General features: G+C 40.2%; 1 protein-coding gene across 1 annotated transcript; it reads right to left on the bottom strand.

The window, feature by feature from the left end:
• Positions 1-672: 672 nt before the first annotated feature.
• ern1 (endoplasmic reticulum to nucleus signaling 1) lies at positions 673-18435 on the bottom strand. The gene is made up of 22 exons (XM_030141887.1): positions 18183-18435; positions 12714-12834; positions 10726-10759; positions 10503-10575; positions 10197-10269; positions 9337-9459; positions 8741-8842; positions 8391-8652; positions 7724-7802; positions 7429-7588; positions 6924-7039; positions 6619-6813; positions 5804-6068; positions 5618-5708; positions 5333-5522; positions 5148-5247; positions 4836-5035; positions 4402-4549; positions 4082-4209; positions 2637-2760; positions 2066-2133; positions 673-1975 (listed from the first exon to the last, which is right to left on the bottom strand). The coding sequence occupies exons 1-22, from the start codon at positions 18258-18260 to the stop codon at positions 1499-1501; spliced, it is 3207 nt and encodes a 1068-aa protein (XP_029997747.1). The 5' UTR covers positions 18261-18435; the 3' UTR covers positions 673-1498.
• Between the last annotated feature and the right edge of the window lie 44 nt (positions 18436-18479).

Here is an 18479-nt window from a genome sequence, read left to right as displayed (position 1 = left end):
GATTAATATGTTTGAGCTGGTTACACATTATTTAACCCTAACTAATGCAGTGAGGAGCTTCACATTTCTTAAACAATCACCAGTTTGGCACAGCATAAATCTTACACAATGTAAGAATCCATTGGGCTTATCGGGCTTGTAAAGGAGTAGTTCAAGGACCATGAGACAGATTCTAGACCTAAACCCCCTGAGAATCGTTGGAACATTCTGGAGAAGACTTTACAGCAGCGGTCTGAAACTCAAACCATCAATACAAGATCTTGGACAAAAATTAAGACTGGATAGAAACTAATTATTGTGATATTGCGTTAATGAAGCCACTGCAAAGTGTCATGTAAGCAAAGCCAAAGGGAGGGTGTAAACAACTATAGTTTGAGACTGTTTTGGCCAGGCAGTGGATCCATACATGCTTGTCTGTATACTGTTATATATCTAGAGTATTAGACCCCAGTGACCCTTGCTGGCAGTAGAACTCCAGCTTCAACCTGACAAAGGTGAAAATATTTTTATAGCAGACACAGTCCAGAGGTCTTCATCCCTGGCTGGATATGAACTGCTTGGAGTGAGTGTTAATTATTTAAAAGTGTTTTGATTGAAGTATTAGTTTCCTTTAGACTCAGAATATTCACATTTAACCCATTATCCAGAATACAGACCAATGAGCACACATAATCAAGTATAAAAATATTAGAATTTAATGTGCAAGTCATTAACTTCATTAACTTTGACACCCTTTAAAAGTTACACAGAAGCATTTTGCATCATGACCTCATCTCTTATTTGACAACATAATCATGAGGAATCAATTACCTACTATATTCAGATGCCAACGTGAACAATCTTTGGAACAGTCCACTCTTATCGAGTCACTTGATTGACAAAAGAGAAGCAGTCTAGCAGCATTAACTGGAATCAAGCACATTTAGCATAGTCAATTTAAACGATCTGTACCCACACAGCATAGTGATATCTTAAAAAAAAAAAAAAAAAAAAGGCACCGTGGCCACATTTAATCATTTATCATCAATGATCCAAATTTTGAATTGGTCTATACAAAAATATACATACAGTATCTGTGCAGTGAACAAGTTCACCAAGAAATACAACATTGCACAATAAAACCAACCCCCCCCAAAAAACATCAACATCCACATGTTTCCCTCAATAAAGGCCAGGCATTTTTGGGATAAACACTATGTTTGGACATTATAAAATAAAATAAAATATTCACTTTTCACAGTCCAGCTACAATATAATGTCCAACAAAATCTTGTTGGTTATGTGACTTTTCAAGGCAGAAACAGACCTGGACGGTTCTGCAGGGAAATGTTTACCAGAAGAGCAGAAGGCACTTGGTTCAGGGTGCAGCTGCCATGCCTTTGGTGGATCTCAGGCACTGCAGGCCTGGTCCTCACCAGCACTGCAACTGTCCCTTTGGTGTCCATGCTTTAAGGCAATGCCCCCCCGTCTGTGCTGGGTCCACTAACTGTGGTCTGGTTCAGACTGGATCATTGTCCAGTGCAGGAGCATCTGACAGTGAGTGACTGGATTCTTTTTGCCCGACAGGAACTGCAGATGATTCTGAGACATTAGTCTGACTGTGCAAGTCTTCTGGCTTTATTGTCTGAACTGGAAAATCAGGTGATGAAGGGAGTAACACTTCAGCAGGTGCTGTGGAGACCTGCACCTCTTGTGATGACTGTCCAGGTTGTGGTGATGTGTTTGTTGGGTGTTGTGTGCATGGTTCATCCTGTCTTTGTGACCCACAGTGTGTGAGCTGGGCCTGTGTTTTTGTAAGCTGCGATGAAGTGGAATAGTAAGGCAGGAAAGGCCTCTCAGGCGCACAGGTCCGCATGGCCAGGTAGGTGTGCATGAGGAGGTGAGGGAAGCGGGATGTGAAGTAAGACACAAAGTCATCAGGGATGGAGCCTAGAGTCTCCTGGACCTCAGCAGGCAACTCTCTGTAATGGTGTTTCTATTGAACGAAAGACAATTATCAGTCAGACGGAACAAACCTGTTTCAATTCATACAAGGGGGGAATATAGCCTAACATGACACCCTTACCTTGTTTCTCATTGCACGCAGCAGGTCTCGAACTGACCCACCTTTATAGGAGCGGAATTTCCGTAGATCTGCCAGAGAAAGTGAAAGAAACTGATGGATTAAACAATCTCAGACCATTTAGAGTTATTTAGATAGAGAATGTTAAGGGAATGCGGCACAGCTGATACACCTGCCTCCACTACCTACTGTGCTTTCAATAAATGGAGTTTGCATCAAAGAGACTGATCAACAAACATCAAATGAAAAAATATCCACTTCTTTTGACTCCACCTACAACCTCTTTATATCATATTTAGACTATTAAACAACTAGCACCAAAAGCTGTATGTGTAAAAAATGGCTACATGTGAGTCACTCAGTCTCGTCATCAGCAAAAATTCAGACAGGAAGCTGTAGACTTGCTCAGCCATTGACTGTATTATTCTGTGGTAACAGGAATGGCAAACACACTGAGCACCTACGACGGCATGTGAGCTTGTTTCACAGAAAGCAAAGTCCGCAGCAACAGAAAAAAAAAAATATGGAAATGTGAAGCAGAAGACCTGTTGGAGTCTAAGAGAAAGTTTTGTACCTGTCTGCAGTGGTACTGTGATGTGTTCTCTCCAGTCACCCTTGACAACAGCCCTTCCCCCTCTTTCCAGTTGTCTCACGATTGGTCCGTCCAGCGGTTCCTTTTCGATTCTGTCACTGACATCCTGCAAACAACCCAAAAACTGATGTTCAGCCAACACCCTATCACCAGAGCACACCCATTTTGCAGTGAGCTGGTCTGACTGGTGATTCAAGATACCATTTGATTTTTAAAATAGCAGATTAATTAGGTTCAACAAATTTTACTTGGGTTGTAACAATAAAGGGAAGGTCTTAATTCTTCACAAGTATTTCAAATTGCTCATAATTTTATTAAACAAAAGAAAGACAAGCAGACTATACAGAAGGATTTACTAAATCATGTACTAAGCCTGGATGCACTTCACTTTATTTTAATTCTTGGGTTCTGGCTTATTTTAACATGGTCTTAACTGATTTATCATTTATTTATTTAGTGTCCCTTGTATTATGTCATTATGTCATGTTTTTATGCTTTTATCATGCTTTAACAGGTTTTTTGTTTGTGATTTTTTAGGGGTATCTGATTACTTTGGTTTATTTTAGTCTGTTTTTTATTTATCTATTTAGTTTTTGTCTGTTTTAACCATGACCAACGAGCTGCTGGTAGTACCTGTCCATGTCTTTTGTCTGTGCTGTTTTTAATCTGTCCCCTGTATGCGTCCTGTGGTTTTAATGTTTTTTGTGTATAACGTTTGAGATGCCCTCTCCAGACTGCAGAACAAATCTACTTACAGGTATTAATCAGGTATCAGCAAATCTAATTTAATGCTTTATAATGCCACTTTAAGCAAATTTAATGCCCACATCCAACTGCAGATACAGTTTATATATAGTTTTATTATGGTTTACTGTCGACAGGCTTTACCCAGGTTCTGAATAGTTCCTCCTCCAACCACTTTTGCTGAAACTTGCATTTTCCCATTTTTCTGACATTTGCTAATATTCCTTCCACTCTTTCGTCACGGCATGAGCACGCTCACAGCATGTTGCATTCCAAGCATCTGGTGTTGTGACTTTGTGTATTAGCCATAAGCAATAGGCAATTAAAGGGTTCCACCTCTTAATAATCACACTATACTTCCGATCAGTTATTTTATGTTTATATAATCAAAATAAATCATGAATAACAATGCTTTTTTTCCCCATCAAGTGTATTTAATTTTTTAATGCCTCTGGACATCAAATTTAATGCTTTATAATGCCACTTAAGGCCTTAATTTTCACAAAATCTATTTAATGACTTTTAATGCTGTTTAATGACATGCAGAAACCCAGTTAATAAAGTCACTATGAACCTTGAAACTGATGTGAGGAATTAAATTGACACTGAATCAACCCCAGACTCAAATATAATCTTTAGAGTAAGATACACTATAATTAATAAGCATGTATTTTGACTCTTACCTGAAAGAACTGTAGCTCCTTCTCCAAGCTCCAGAAGAAAGGGTGTTTAAGAACACATTCAGCTGAAGGCCTCTTATGTGGTTCCATGCTCAACATTTGCTCAATTAAATCTCTGGCCACAATGTCGTCTGTTTAAGTGAAAGACACAAATATTAAGATTATTTTCAAGGAAATGTCGATGACTGTAAACCATAAGACACCCTGTTCCATCAAGTAGTTTCTGGTAAATAATCCACATTAACAACAAGCAAGCAAACTATTGTTGCACACTATTGTTAATGGTCTGAGGCTACAAAAACAGACAGACATTTAAGTCTCACCGTGTTTGTCTGTTTGCAGATGCTCCAGGCTGTATGCACCCAGGAGGATGTTTGCTTGCCTTTGCAGAGACTTGCCGAATGGGTGGCAACCCTGGGACACCACGTAGTAGAACACACAGCCAGCGGAAAAAATATCAACAGCGCAGGTCTAATTGATAAAGAAAGGAGGAAAACAGTTGTATCAAGAAACAAAGTGAAATCCTTAAGTCCTTATATCATAGTTAACCTTTCTGCCATTAGACCAACATTTAAACTTGCAGACAAACATTCCTTCGATGACTCCTACCAGCGTGTTACTGACTAACTTTAATTATTTTGTTTTGATGAGCGGACTATTTGTCTTTTTTCCTCTAAATGGGCAATTTTTGCAGATCATTTACTTTAGGTTTCATTTTAATATTCTGAAATACTTGCAACCACCACGATCTACTCACTGGATTATCTTTGCAGTCCTCACTGAGAACCTCAGGTGCGATCCAGCCCTCAGTACCTGGGACCCCAGACCTTCTACTGAAACTGTGTCGACCCACTGCTAACTTCTTACACAAGCCAAAGTCTGAAATCATGGCCCTCACCCGACCATGGGCATTGGGCATGGACACCAGGATGTTGTGTGGTTTCAGGTCTCTGTGAACTGAAAAAAAAAAAAACAGAATTGAAAATGGTGAGTTACTTTAGTAATATAGATATTATTTTATAAGCAATTAAGTATAATGTGACAGATATTTATATTGAATGATGAAGACCTATGTTGAGGGAATGCAGATGGGCGAGTCCTGACATGGCCTGTTGAAGCAGCACAACCGGCTCTAGTCCATGACGGTTAAAGTCTTTCCTCTCCACATACTATAAAGATGTTAGACTCCAATCAGTGTACAGTGTTTACATGAAGTTCTCTTCAACACAACTTCAGTTAAGGGGGTGTCATTACCTCTTGTAGTGAAGCAGCACACAGCTCAATGGCGATGTACTGGAACTGTCGGTCCCTCTCAGTGCAAAAGTACCGGATGACATTTGGATGCTCGTCTGACTCCCGCAGCAGCTGAACTTCTCGGTCAGCAAAACTGAAGCACTCTGGGAGAATTCTCTTCACCGCTACAGGACGGTTGTCAAACTGACCCCTTGTGGTGTAACAGTGAAAATGCAACACTGTGATGTAGGGGTGTGTTCAACTGACACCATTATGAACGTCTGTTAAAATTGTGCTGAGACATACTTGTACACGATGGTTCCCTCGGCTCCATGACCCAAGACCTCTTTAGGATGGAACGTTATATTGCCCACTCTGACAATGTTGGAGTCCTCCTCTGATGAGACAAACACAGATCTGTTATATTTAGGAAATAAAACCTGGATTAAACTTCTGACGTGAAGCAAAGCAGGTCATGTTGTCCGTCTTTACCTCCATCTTCATGCTCATTGGCAGAGCTTCCCAGCTCAGACACAGACAGATTGGAGTGGTTGGAGGCGCGGGGGGTTACGTTAGGGCTGCTGTGGTCTGAGCATTCAGAGCGAATATGAGCCACCTCCAGGTAGTCGTTGTCTGGGGCCAAACCCAGGCCCACGTCTGCAGGAGGAAAGGGCTGCTGCCTCTGGAGTAGCTCCAGCCTCTCCTCCATCTGTCTCTGAAACTCCTGGTGCTGAAGTTGCTGCTGTCGGTGTACACTCTGCAGTGAAAGAGGGAGTGAAATCAAAGATTTTCAGAGGAGTGAAATACTGTGGTGGAGAGCAACAAGTTTAAGACATCATGTAATTTAAAAAATACACATCTATAAACATATTTTCCTCAGAAACTGTATCAGATTAGAGTTGGTGATGAAAACAGTGATTATTAGTGTATAAACTCAAATGCTTTTGATTGGTTCGTTTGTATGAATTTTCACCCCCTTGCATCTGGAAGTCAAATCGACTGCCAAGTAAAAATATTTGATTATTTTTAGATATTTTTTTAACAAATGTAAAAAGTTACATTACACTGATGAAGCAAATAGACCAACTGGTAAGCTGTAATTTACGGCATTTCAAGAATAACCTTCCCAAAATCATTTATGACATTGTATGTATGTCATTGGGTCTATTCTGCACTTTGATACTGCAACACCTCAGGACTTTATGTCCACCAAAAGCTAGTATAGGGTTTCACTGCTGTTAATACAGCTCTTTGTCACCATTTGGTGGGCCTACATAGAGTCCCCTAGGTGGTGCTGTTTGCCTTGCCTTGGGGTAGGTGATGACAAATGCCACCCAGCCAGCCAAGAGGAAGGTGGAGAAGATGATCGTGGCCATGTCTTTGAGCATAGAGTCTACAGGAGCTTCTGGTCGCGTAGGGCGTCCACTGGCCCCAGGTTCCTGGATTGATGTTTCAGGCAGAGGTGTGGGCGGACCATCATCCATCCCACTATCATTCACCTTCTACATCACAGTGAAAAACATGCGGAAAAGGTGATCAAATCTGTTAAGATGCTTAGATATACTGTAACAGACAGGTCTAACATGCATGTTTCATGTCAGCGGAGACGCACCTCCTCTACTTTCTTGTCAGTTGTGGGTGGGATAACGTTCCCTTGATTGCGAGGGAAGCTGTCAGGGAACTTTTCGAGGATCTTGTTGTGAGCTTCAGGAGGGGTCTCATGGTGACCTGAGGGACCAAAATACAAAATATTAACAGGGGCAACAAGATTATGGGCTTCAACCTTAATAAATCTGTTTCTCAGTGGCAGGTTTAGTTTAGTTTGCAAATGTTTTCCTTTTCGTAATTGCAAAGAGAAGATAAATAGGTAATGTTTTCAAATTTTTATAGCAGGTTTTTTTCATCCAGCAGAGGGCAGTCTCAGCACAACGTGAAGTCAATATTGGTGCAGTGGGACAATATGACAGAAGTGAAACCTCTCAACACTGTACACAGGTCTTTCCTCACGTCAAACCAAAGTGCATCAACTGTTCAAATGAAACACTTCTTTATTTAAATGTTATGTCCCTGAAACTTATCTGAGTTCATAGTTTCGACTTGATTTACTGGTACAGTACCTATGAGGAGCAAGTAGTTTCTCATGAAGTTGATACGATTTCGCTCCCGGAGTGCGGCATTGAACTTGACACTGGTACTAGGTGTGATGACACATTCCTTATCCTCTTCAGTTTCCTGGCTGTCAGGACCTTCCAGCATGGGAAAGGTGCTGCCACGAGGCTGTATACGCACACACAAAAACAAATATTTAAGGACGTTTCTCAACCACGCTAAATTAAAAGAAAAACAGAAACAAATTGGGATTTTTTTAGGGTTCCCTTAGTATTAACAAACATTGAGTATTCATTCACTCACCACCACAGTGACGCCATCATGCACGAGTGAGGGAGAGGCATACAGACTGGTGGAGTATTTACCCACATACAATGTGGCCCTGAAAGACATAAGACAAACAACTGCTCAGTTCCATCTAAAAACAAATAACTGTCCTTGTGTTCAAATGCTCACAACAAAGAGAAACTTTCAGAGTTCTCCACCACCTCCCTAAATAGACAAAAAATTATTTTGCAGTGGATCAACCACTGAAAGTGCTATTTGTGATATCCATCAAGAGTAAATGTGAGGAGAATATATAGAAATGAAAAACAGCACTGTAGCATGAAACTGGAGCTGAAACCAGATTTGTTTGCACCCAGTTGTTAGATACAAGTCTAGACTTCATGCCAGCATTAACCAATCTCATAATTTACAAATGCAGATTTTACAAAACTGTTTTCTGTAGGAATCCATTCACCTACACTTAATAGGGAATACAGACCCAACCATATATTAAAAAGGTTCATATATGATACATGATAGTGAAAATGATTTTACAAATGTTTGTCTGACATTAAGAAACCATTCAAGCTGTAGTTTTCATCCAAATTTTCTGATTGCAAGTTAATGGCGTGAAAGGTTAAGATTATAAATCCTAAAACACAGACAAAATGTCAACACCAGTACGTCACATCCATCTGCTTACATGAACTTGTTCTTGGGCTTCTGCTCTTTCGGAAATGGGTACTTCCATCGGGTGATGCGACCAACCTCCCCTGACATGAATGTGAGATAACGCAGAGTTTCCACAGCCACGTTAGTATGAGGGACTTTCCGAAGGCCCTCCCGCTGCCAGATGTACATGGCCACCACTGGTGAGTTGTAATTCTGAACCCACTGAACATCTCCGGAGTCACTGTCCACAGTCACCACAAGGCCGTCACCGTTTGATACAAAATGAGACATCTCTTCAAGGGGAGACACAGACCAAAGGACAATGAATGATGCTGTCAGTGATAAACTAAAAGCAAAAGGGCACGTGAGTGTGTGTCTCACTGTATTTGGTGTCATCATCAGGAAGAGTTGAGGCGTAATCAGAATAGGTGGCATTCCAGCGTAGCTCTCTGCTTTTGGTATCATACATGGTGATTGTGTACTCTAAGAGACAGAGGAACAACATATTCATACAGGAATAACAAATAATTGCTTTCCTGATTTAATCTACTCAAAAGACAGGTTCAGGGTATCCGTTTCTGGGTGTAAATGCATATGGGTGTAGAATTTCCTTAGTTTCAAAAGACGGGATTCATACATGGGAAAAAAAATGGACACTGTGACATGAAATACGGCACGTGCTACTGGGCAACAACGTGAGCAAATACATGACACCAAATGCTGTAGGGCTTTTAGGCTCTGCTATGGGGTCAATAGAGACATTTTCTCCAGTTTTCCCACACCTGCAGCATTAAAGGCTGATTTTCATCTTGTGGGCTATTCAGAGCTGGGGGTGGGGACTGGAATAGATCCCACCATGAATAAATAAAGGATTTGGAAAATTTTTGGTTTTAGGTACACATGATAGAAAGGCCAACTGATTGGCCCAGGGGAAAAAAAAAAAAAACAACAATGAAAGAAAAAGGGATTTTATTTACCTGTGCGTCCCAGGTACAGCAGAGATGATGAGGGACACAGCATCTCAGCATAGGAGGAAGTCAGTGTCTGCTGTTTTTCACCAGTCAGTAGATCCACCACATACCACAAGTCCTGCTTCTTACCTGTGCACGAGCAGACACAGAGTAAATAAAATGACCTCGACAGATTCAGTAAAAACAGATGCTGCACTTGAGTTAACAGCAGATTTTACAGTTTTAACAAAAGAGCTCATTGTGCATGTTCAGTCAAGTAAATTGATGTGCACTGGTTTAACATTAATTACTGGGTGTTACCATTCAGTTACTAAATGACCAACCCATAGCCTGTTTGGACTGGCATATTACAGATTTTTTCAACATCAAGAGTGGCTGTTATATCACAGCTTAATAAAAAGGACCATGTATCACAAAATGGATGCTTTGACTCAGAGATTCTCTCTAAATGTTGTGGCCTGAGAACTGCACTACAAACTTCCTTTGGCAAAATGGACAGATTCAGAGGATGAGAATTCAACCAGTACAAATGTCTGCAAAGTTTACATCTCAAGTTTTATGCTAGAAGCAGCTGCAGCTGAATGAGAACAAAAGCCAGAGTGATGGAGACAATGGTGAGGGGAGGCAAACGGCAGCAGTCTTCCTTTAAACAATGACAGCCACTGTGGTAGATTACCCTTAACCATTGTAAATTCAAAAGAGTGGAGGCCATGACCGCAGTTTGAGTAGAATGAAAATGACTGTGATATACTCTGTTAAAGCCAGATAAAACCTGTTCATCACACATCCATTCATCTCTGCTGGCTAAATGTTGATAACCAGCATGAAGAATATTTTTCCCCTTTGTGTCAAGAGTAAGGTCTTACCCATGTACAGAATTCCATCAGAACTGCGACAGGGGGAGGCTTGGACCAACTCAGGGATAGTGAAGGGTAATTTCTGTTTGGGAGTAATGAACAGACATAAGATAACATCAATGCAACAGGTGCTCTTTGACAACATAATTGCAACATCTTCCATGCATAGAATGACTGTGCATCACTTTCAGCATGACAGTTTTAAATGTATATGTGCTAGGATGAAGTGCTTTTCTACAGAATAGGGAAATGAGCTATGTGTTTCTGCAAACAAGCGATGAGATTATTGTTTGTGATATGGTTATTTTCTCTTACTGTGAGGCCTTCGCTGTTCTTTCCTCCCAGTGAATACAGGCTGCCATCATTGGGGTCTGGCAGAAAGGCTGGCCTGAAGAAAAGAAAGAAAAGACTCAGATATTTCAAGAGCGATTATGCGAGTAATTATTCAAGTGACAGATAGAACAAGCTCAACTGGTTACCACAGACTTTGTGGTAATAGATGTGCATTACACAAGAATACACTCAGAAAGTAACTTACTCTGCCACGTGTGTAGGGACCTGAAGAACTGGATCTGAGAGAGGAAAAGGAGACAAGATGCAGGTCAGGATGGACAGGTCCATTAATTAAGAATGGAAAATGTAGCTGGTGGCTGGTTACTAAAGGAATGACATGAACACTGACATGACATTCAATCAGCAAAAACAAAGTCCAAATGAAATGGATTCCCCTGTGGCAAACATCAAAGTTAAATAGTCGTATCTGCAAACAACTTTTCCTGGATGAGTCAGGGATGTAATATCAGCAAAATAATGAAGACTGAAAGGTAGGAAGGGGCTGAGGGGGCGGGCTTTACTACAATACTGGGACAAAAAAGCAGTTCTCCAACTCTAATTTGGTTCCTGTGTGAAAAGGGGTGTTATAAATGTCAAAACGATTTGCAACAGCAATAACGTATGCGTTTAAACACTTGTGTGGCCAACAGCCAAAACATGCAGCCCCACTCTCCGCTGTCACTAGACAAACACACACCGCCCCTCAGTGTGTGAACATTCAGGGTGTGGACCAGATGGTGCTGATCTCTATAAAGTTTGCTGTGGGGGTCAACAATAGCAGGGGGTAGGGTAGGGTGTAGGATTACTGAGAGGTCATCAATTATCACTGTGCTTGAGAATGGTCAGCATTCATTACATGTAATTGTGGGTGGGGGTGAGGAAATGATTGTTTTCCATGTGGCAGACGATGGCATTAAGACCAACTGGCAGATATACAAATATGCGTTTGCAAAGCCAACAAGGAAAGACACACAGACAGTAAGAAGATAGGTATCTTGGCTGACTTGTGCCATCTTGGTTTAGGAAAAGATTTCATCTTCCCCCTCATTTTGTGGGAGTACGGTTGCCTGGCTGGAACACAACAGCAGGTGTGTGTGAAGCCTGGTTCAGAACTGGTCAAATTTATATTCAAGCTCTCTTCTAGAAAAACAGATGATGCGGAGGAAGCAGCCTCTGCTTATTAATGATTTTGGTATTAGGTAGACTGACAAGAACCTGCTGGCTGACACAACTTTAGTTTTATTGTACCTTTAAATCTCATTTTCTCATAGAAAAAAAACTGGGAGAAATTCTGTGTAGGATGGGTCGTTTTTAGGAAATTTTAGCTTTATAAATGAATCACAGCAAACAACAATACATTCTATCATTGTGCAACCCATTGCAAAAAGCCTTTCAAAACAATAATGTATAAAATAGACCTTTACAGCCTACCTCAGCCACTCTTATCTAATGTAATTCCAACGCATGCAGTATCTACATTAACATGGTAACCATGAACGTGCTGTGTGTGCAGGTGATACTCCAGCTGAACTGCTTACCCTTGCCCACTCTGACCTTGATTAGAGGCTGTATTTGTCCCTCTTTCAGTTAATAATTGTCTAGTTTCCATGTCTAACATGACATCCCACAGCATGTACTCAAGTACGATCTTTTACACAAGCTGTAATCCCTGAAATCAGCACATATTTAGCACCATATATATATATATATATATATATATATATATATATATATATATATATATATATATATATATATATATATATATATATATATATATATATATATGTGTGTGTGTGTGTGTGTGACCCACCAACATTTAAAATAGATTGTGACTAAAAAGAACATTTATGTTGCAATTTTTTGGCTTTAATAATTAATTATTAGAAGAATAGCAACAGTAGAAAGTTTAACCTGTAGGACCCAATCAAGGAAAATTAGTAGTGTTAGATAAGTGTTCGTGTTGTCCATGACACAAATTAGGACTCCAAATGACAAAAGCCAGAAGCTCTGGTCACTAATTGTCACCGATTTAAAAAAGAGCTGTGGGATCTAACTGTTTTCTTTCTGGGCAGAAGACAAATACACTTTGTCTTTGTACATGTAACCTGAACATGGAGCTGGGCCTTTAGACAGGCGGACAAACAAAACCATGACAGCGAGTTACACTTAACTCCACTGTTCTCCTCTTACCTTCTTTGAGAGTCCATTTGATAGAGCCTGATTTCTTGCTAACAGCGTGCAGGTTTCCATCCAGAGTAGATACAAAGAGCAGACTTTCAGGAAGGGAAACTGTGCTGGCACTGCAAAACCCCTACAAAAAAAAATCAAGACAAAATGGAGGAGAAAAAGAATATTTCACCACTGTATACAAGTCACTTAGTCTAATATATGGAAATAATAATGATCACAAGTTGAGATTAAAATCTGGCATGTGTGAGCATACATCTCAGATCTAAGTGTGTGTTCATGCATTGAGGTTAGAAATAAGCACCACAGTTACTAATCAGATATTAGTTTGCCTCACACATGGTCATAATAGAATGACAATACGGCATGCTGTTCAAGTATTCATACAATGACAAGGATCTAGCAGACAACATCCAAGTAAGAAGGGTTATGGAATGATAACAATGCGTACAAATGGAAGCCTGTTCTGTTTTAGTCATTATCTCTTTAAACTAGCCTTTTGCTGGAGCAGGAAGTGGGTTGGTAGGTTGGGCCATTTACCATCATGACATCTTTACAAATCAATAAACTCGAATCAGTACCTCATAATGGTGATTGAAGAACAAAGTAAAAGAAGCTGATAAGCTAAAACAGTAATGGAAGGGAAGTTGCTGAATGAGCTCCTAGTGAAAAGTAAAAGCCACAGTGAGTTGTAGGGCAACGTGGAGAAAGGTAAACAAAATGAGCATGAGGCTGAGCACGTGTAGGTTGTCTCAACTTCAGTAAAAAACCAGCATACCCTATGAGGCAAGCGTGGCATGTTGAAGTGGGCTTTCATGATAAATAGATTGGAACATCGTTCTGAACAGATGAGTAGTGGGCTGGGAGGCTGCGTGGGCACCTGTCTGTCCAGAACTCTTTACTCCCACTGAAAAAATGGGTGACATGGACTCCTGGATTGACTCAGTATACAACAGAAGTAGAACGCATATGTGACAAAAAGCCAGTCTAATCACAGTCACAGAGACAGAAACACAAAATTCAGACAGTAGCTATGAAAAGTCAAATAAAGCTACATTCTGTCCAGTGCAAACAATGAAACCATAACCACAACAGTGGCTCAACTAGACAGCCTCATGACTTGGCTTATGCCAGAATTAACAGCACTGTGGGTGATATGTGCTCCACTCTCCTGCGATGGAATTTTAAAAACTCTGCTCTTGATAACGTGTCTGTGGCCTTCATCTGGTTTTCAACACAATGAGGAGGTGTGTTACTGCACTACCATCAGGTCAGAGAAGTTTAACATTATGGACAAAACAAATGATTCACTTGAATACTTTTGTACAATCCAATACCGGGGACAGTTCGGAAATGGAAAATCCGACAATCTTACTGAACTTCTAAACTTGCTAAGAAAAGCTCTGGGGTTGAGATCCAGTCTTCTGTTAAAACACAGCGGTATTGATCAACATCAATCAACATCGACACCCCTGGCTAATCCCCTTGAACAGAACCCTAGGGGGCAGTACAAATGGCCCCTGCACATTATGCAGATTACCAATCTATAACTGCTAATACACTACATTGAGCATTTATTCAAGTGCTCTGAAGAGATTCACTAAAACTACCAGAGTGGGTAAGTCAGGCCTGAACATGTGGTATTGAAGGCAAATGCAACCACCACCTCAGAGTAGCTTTGGGTTCTCCTGTTGCATCCACTAAAAGCCAACATGATACAAATGATCAATGTGAGACAGAACAAGGACGAGTTGGAGATTGCAATGTACCAAGCTAATAACCTTCTACTTGTGTATTCATAGCATAAGAAAAACACTATTTAAAAAAATCCCCATACAGTGGAAGTGGTCTTCATTTATTTCTTCCAGTTTCACACCATCTACAAAAGGAAACCAAGTCCTTCCACATTTGCATGTTTTGCTGTAATCTCACATCCGACACAGGCGTTTAAGTCAATATTCTGCACCTGTTATTGCTCCCACTGGGTTACAAACTCACAAGCATCACACAACTGCACTCGGGGAGTTATCTTAACATGTTTTTGGTCCGGTCATAACCTCTAGCTAGGTTATAGACTTTGTAAGCAAATTGTTGTGCAAACATCTGGTATGATTTCTAGACTGGGATGGAAATTGATGTTGTGCTATACAGGCCACCTGTGCAACAGAGTTTAACCGCTCAGAGTGAGTTAGAGCTCTACAGGGGACAGAAATATTGTTGCAATCTTTTTCATTTCCTTATTCTGTCTCTTACACAGAAATGTTTAGCAGTTGCGCAAGTGTGTTACATAATACTACAGAACTGGGCGAAACCAAAGCCCTGGCAAGTTCTGAGGTCTTCACTATTTGTTCTGCAATGAGGCCAGGCATGGCTTGAAGGGAGACTAACTACAATACTCCAGATATCAATGGCAACAGATGCAGCATTGACATCAATAGAAGCATTTCATGGAGGTATATGTTATCAAATACTTTGATATGCTGTTACCAAGGTGGTGAATTTTGACCCCCGTACATTAGTTACAAGTAAAAAGGTTTGTACAACCTATACAAAAGATGGACCCCTGTACCTGCTTGGTACTGTATTGTTGCAAACGCTGGGAAAAAACAGTCAGAGAAAACAAAGGGTTTTTTAAACAGAAGAAAACTGATGATATGGCAAAGGCACTGAAGCTGGGTACCAGACTTCAACAGTTTTACAGCATCATAATATACAGCATCAAAAAAAAGTCTGCAGCAGTTGCGGGTTAAAAAAAAACAAAAAACAAAAAAAACATGGAATATATCTCATCAGTGCATCACCCACAAAGAGCTTTTTTTAATCCACTTTTTTATTATTAATGATAACATGTTGACAAACATCAAGTTTACTTTTTATTTTGTAAAAGGGTCTTGATTTTATAAAATGCCAATTAAATGAAAAAGAAAAGAAAAACTTTTGTGTCATAATATGTGCTCCAATTCTCCATTTGTTGACGATGGGAAATTAGTTTTGGAATTGGTACCAAGGCTGATGTATCAAAAAAAAAAAGTTTACAACAATATCAGTCCTGACGCCCTGAGGGGACTTGACAGAGAAAGGTTAGAGATGCTACCTTGAATCAAACACCAATCTAATTAGAGAACAGTTACTGCAAGGGCACTATTTCACTATTTAATGTCCATGTTGTTTGTTACCGATTGCATGAGTGCCATGTGCTTTTATTAAGTAACCCTAACCCAACGAGGTTGTCAATATATGGGTTTAACTCAATTGTATCTATAACCAAGAGTAAATTTGAAACTTTAACAAATCAGACATCTAAACCCTACTGTCTGTTAACCAGGCTGTTTTTTTTCAGTTTCCTTCAAACAGCTTTTCTGCTGTGACAGTCTGTTTGCAGTTTGCATGTGTGCAGTTTTCAACCAACACAGGAACCAAGAAATATCACACATTGGTTACTTGTCATGGGAAGTGTAGTGCACCAAGTCACCAAAAATAAATTATGCAATTCAACTAACAAATCCCTCCTTGTATTTGAGAGAATGTACGAGGTGTCAGTTGTAGATGGATGCAGTAACCGAAGGGTGTGTAAACATAGGTTTACACCTGAGGATGTGTGCTTTCTTTTCATATTCTCAAAAGACACCAGTGCCAGAGCTGAATATTTATCATAAGAATAACAGACCAATGCCTTGTTATGGGTGGCAGACTGTTTCTTATTCAGTGTGCCTCACATTCTACCTTTAGTACAGATCTCAGATAATACATTGTAGTAAGTTTCCCTCTGAACACAGTCTCTTTCAGCTGCTCTCTGCATGGTGTTGCTTCAGTAGGGAGGATGTCACGTGTAGACCCTGGTTCAGGCACACACTGTCACAGCACAGCAAATCTACTGCTGTGATAAGATAGTGTAGATCACAACTTTTTCAACTAAATCAACTTGTGTTAGTGTGATCCAGTTCTTGTCAACAAATAGGAAAAACATGTGCCAATATAAACAGGAAATAATGCAAAATGAGAGCTGAGGGAAAACTGAATAAACATTGTATTATAATAAATATTAACATTGCAGTGTGAAGACAGACTGGCGCGATAATAATTCAAGAAGTGTCTAAGAAAAAGACAGATAGCTACTGTTTAGTCACACACACATCCTCCTTACAATGGAAAATTGTCTGACCTTAAAAATAGCCTGTAAGAATTGAGATATTATCATTTTTTTCTTCAGTAGTCATTTCACTTCTGCCTCACAGATATACAGACACGTGTTACATTCTATAGATAGCCTATCAATTTTCACCCTCTTTACTCTGACAAATTGTTTAACAAGGTAAAAGAACCCCCTGAGAGATAATAGGGGATTAAAAGGCTACTATAATCTGCAGCTCAGCGAGTTGAGCTATCGTGGTCTGTGAATGGAGCCTGGCTCAAATTATAGGCTACAAGCCCTGTATGCTCTCCTAGTTTCTGATTAATTAAAAATTTGCTCAGAAAACAAAACATACCCCATCTTAATTGCAGCTTTCTTGGAATTCAGCACCCATATGTTTCCATATCTCATTCATCAGCAATTTATATCTTTACCTAAGAACTCACAAACTGCCTTCCTGGTGTGTGGTTAGCAGGTTGTGCATATCTACCTTTTATAAAAACACAGTCTGTTGAAAAGTGTGAAATGTGTGGATGAAGAACACTAGTCAGGACTGATCAGTTTAACACTAGTTCAGGACAAACTGCCCTTTTAAAGCTTCTAAGTTTACAGTTTGATCTAAATGAGTCTATTCAGGTTGTATATTTCCTGAGAACAATGCCTCATGTGTTTCCATCAACTCATTCCACATTTAAAAGAAAGGATGAAGTAAATAAAGTGCTGCCAGACTCAAGTTGATACAGACCATGAGCAGATGAGGTGCTCAGTGTGGTTAACCATACAAACCGCAAAAAATACCACCATATGACCGTGCACAATATCAACAATGCCTCTCTTGACTGGATTCTTGAGCTGTGTCACTAACCTCTGCAAGGAGAAGGGGACAATAAGACTGTTCTAAACCCCTCTACCACTGATTCTATGCTCTCACCTGTTTTCTAACGCAGGTGTGTAGACTGTGAAGTGTTTAAGCGCAACAACAATAACACCTTTCTTCCACACAAAGCTGTCACAGTATCCTACCAGGGATATCATTTACACAGGGTAGAGTTGGTGCAGGAACATCAGTTTTGTCTGTGTTAACATGTTGGCTAATACTGTTTAAAACGGACTAAATGATAGAGTTCAAGTAACTTAGCTTAACCAGTGCATTAAGCTAACAGGCTAACGTTAGCTTACTCTTCTCAAAACGAGACAGCTAATATAAAACTTCACTGAATGATAAACAAGAAAGCTTGACCTGCTAATAGTTAGCATAAAAGATGTGTTTGGTTAAAAATGCCCTGCACCCTCCTGCTGTTATCCAACTTAAGCTAGCTTATCCAGTTAGCCAGTCTTACCTTTTGTGGGAGTCCAGCGCAGTAAAGCAACGCTAAAATGAACCACACCAGGGCCCGACTGCTAACCGTCCAGTCCATGGTTTCTGGTCTCAAACCGGGATAGACAGCTGGTCCTGGTGGTTGTTGGCTACATAGAAAGCGTGATTTCTTTCACAAAGTGATGTCGCGAATTTTTTTATTTGAACCAGCCCCGTAACGTTAAAGGCACTGAGCCATGAGCGGTGGACGCGATGTTAGACCTGCTTCTTCCTGAAACGATCAACTGTGGGGGTTGGACTTCGGGATACATATCCACAC

Source organism: Sphaeramia orbicularis, chromosome 8 (genome assembly GCF_902148855.1).
Source record: "Sphaeramia orbicularis chromosome 8, fSphaOr1.1, whole genome shotgun sequence".
NCBI lineage: Eukaryota > Metazoa > Chordata > Actinopteri > Kurtiformes > Apogonidae > Sphaeramia > Sphaeramia orbicularis.
The sequence above is the reverse complement of the archived record's forward strand: the minus strand, read 5'-3'. Positions and strand labels throughout refer to the sequence as shown.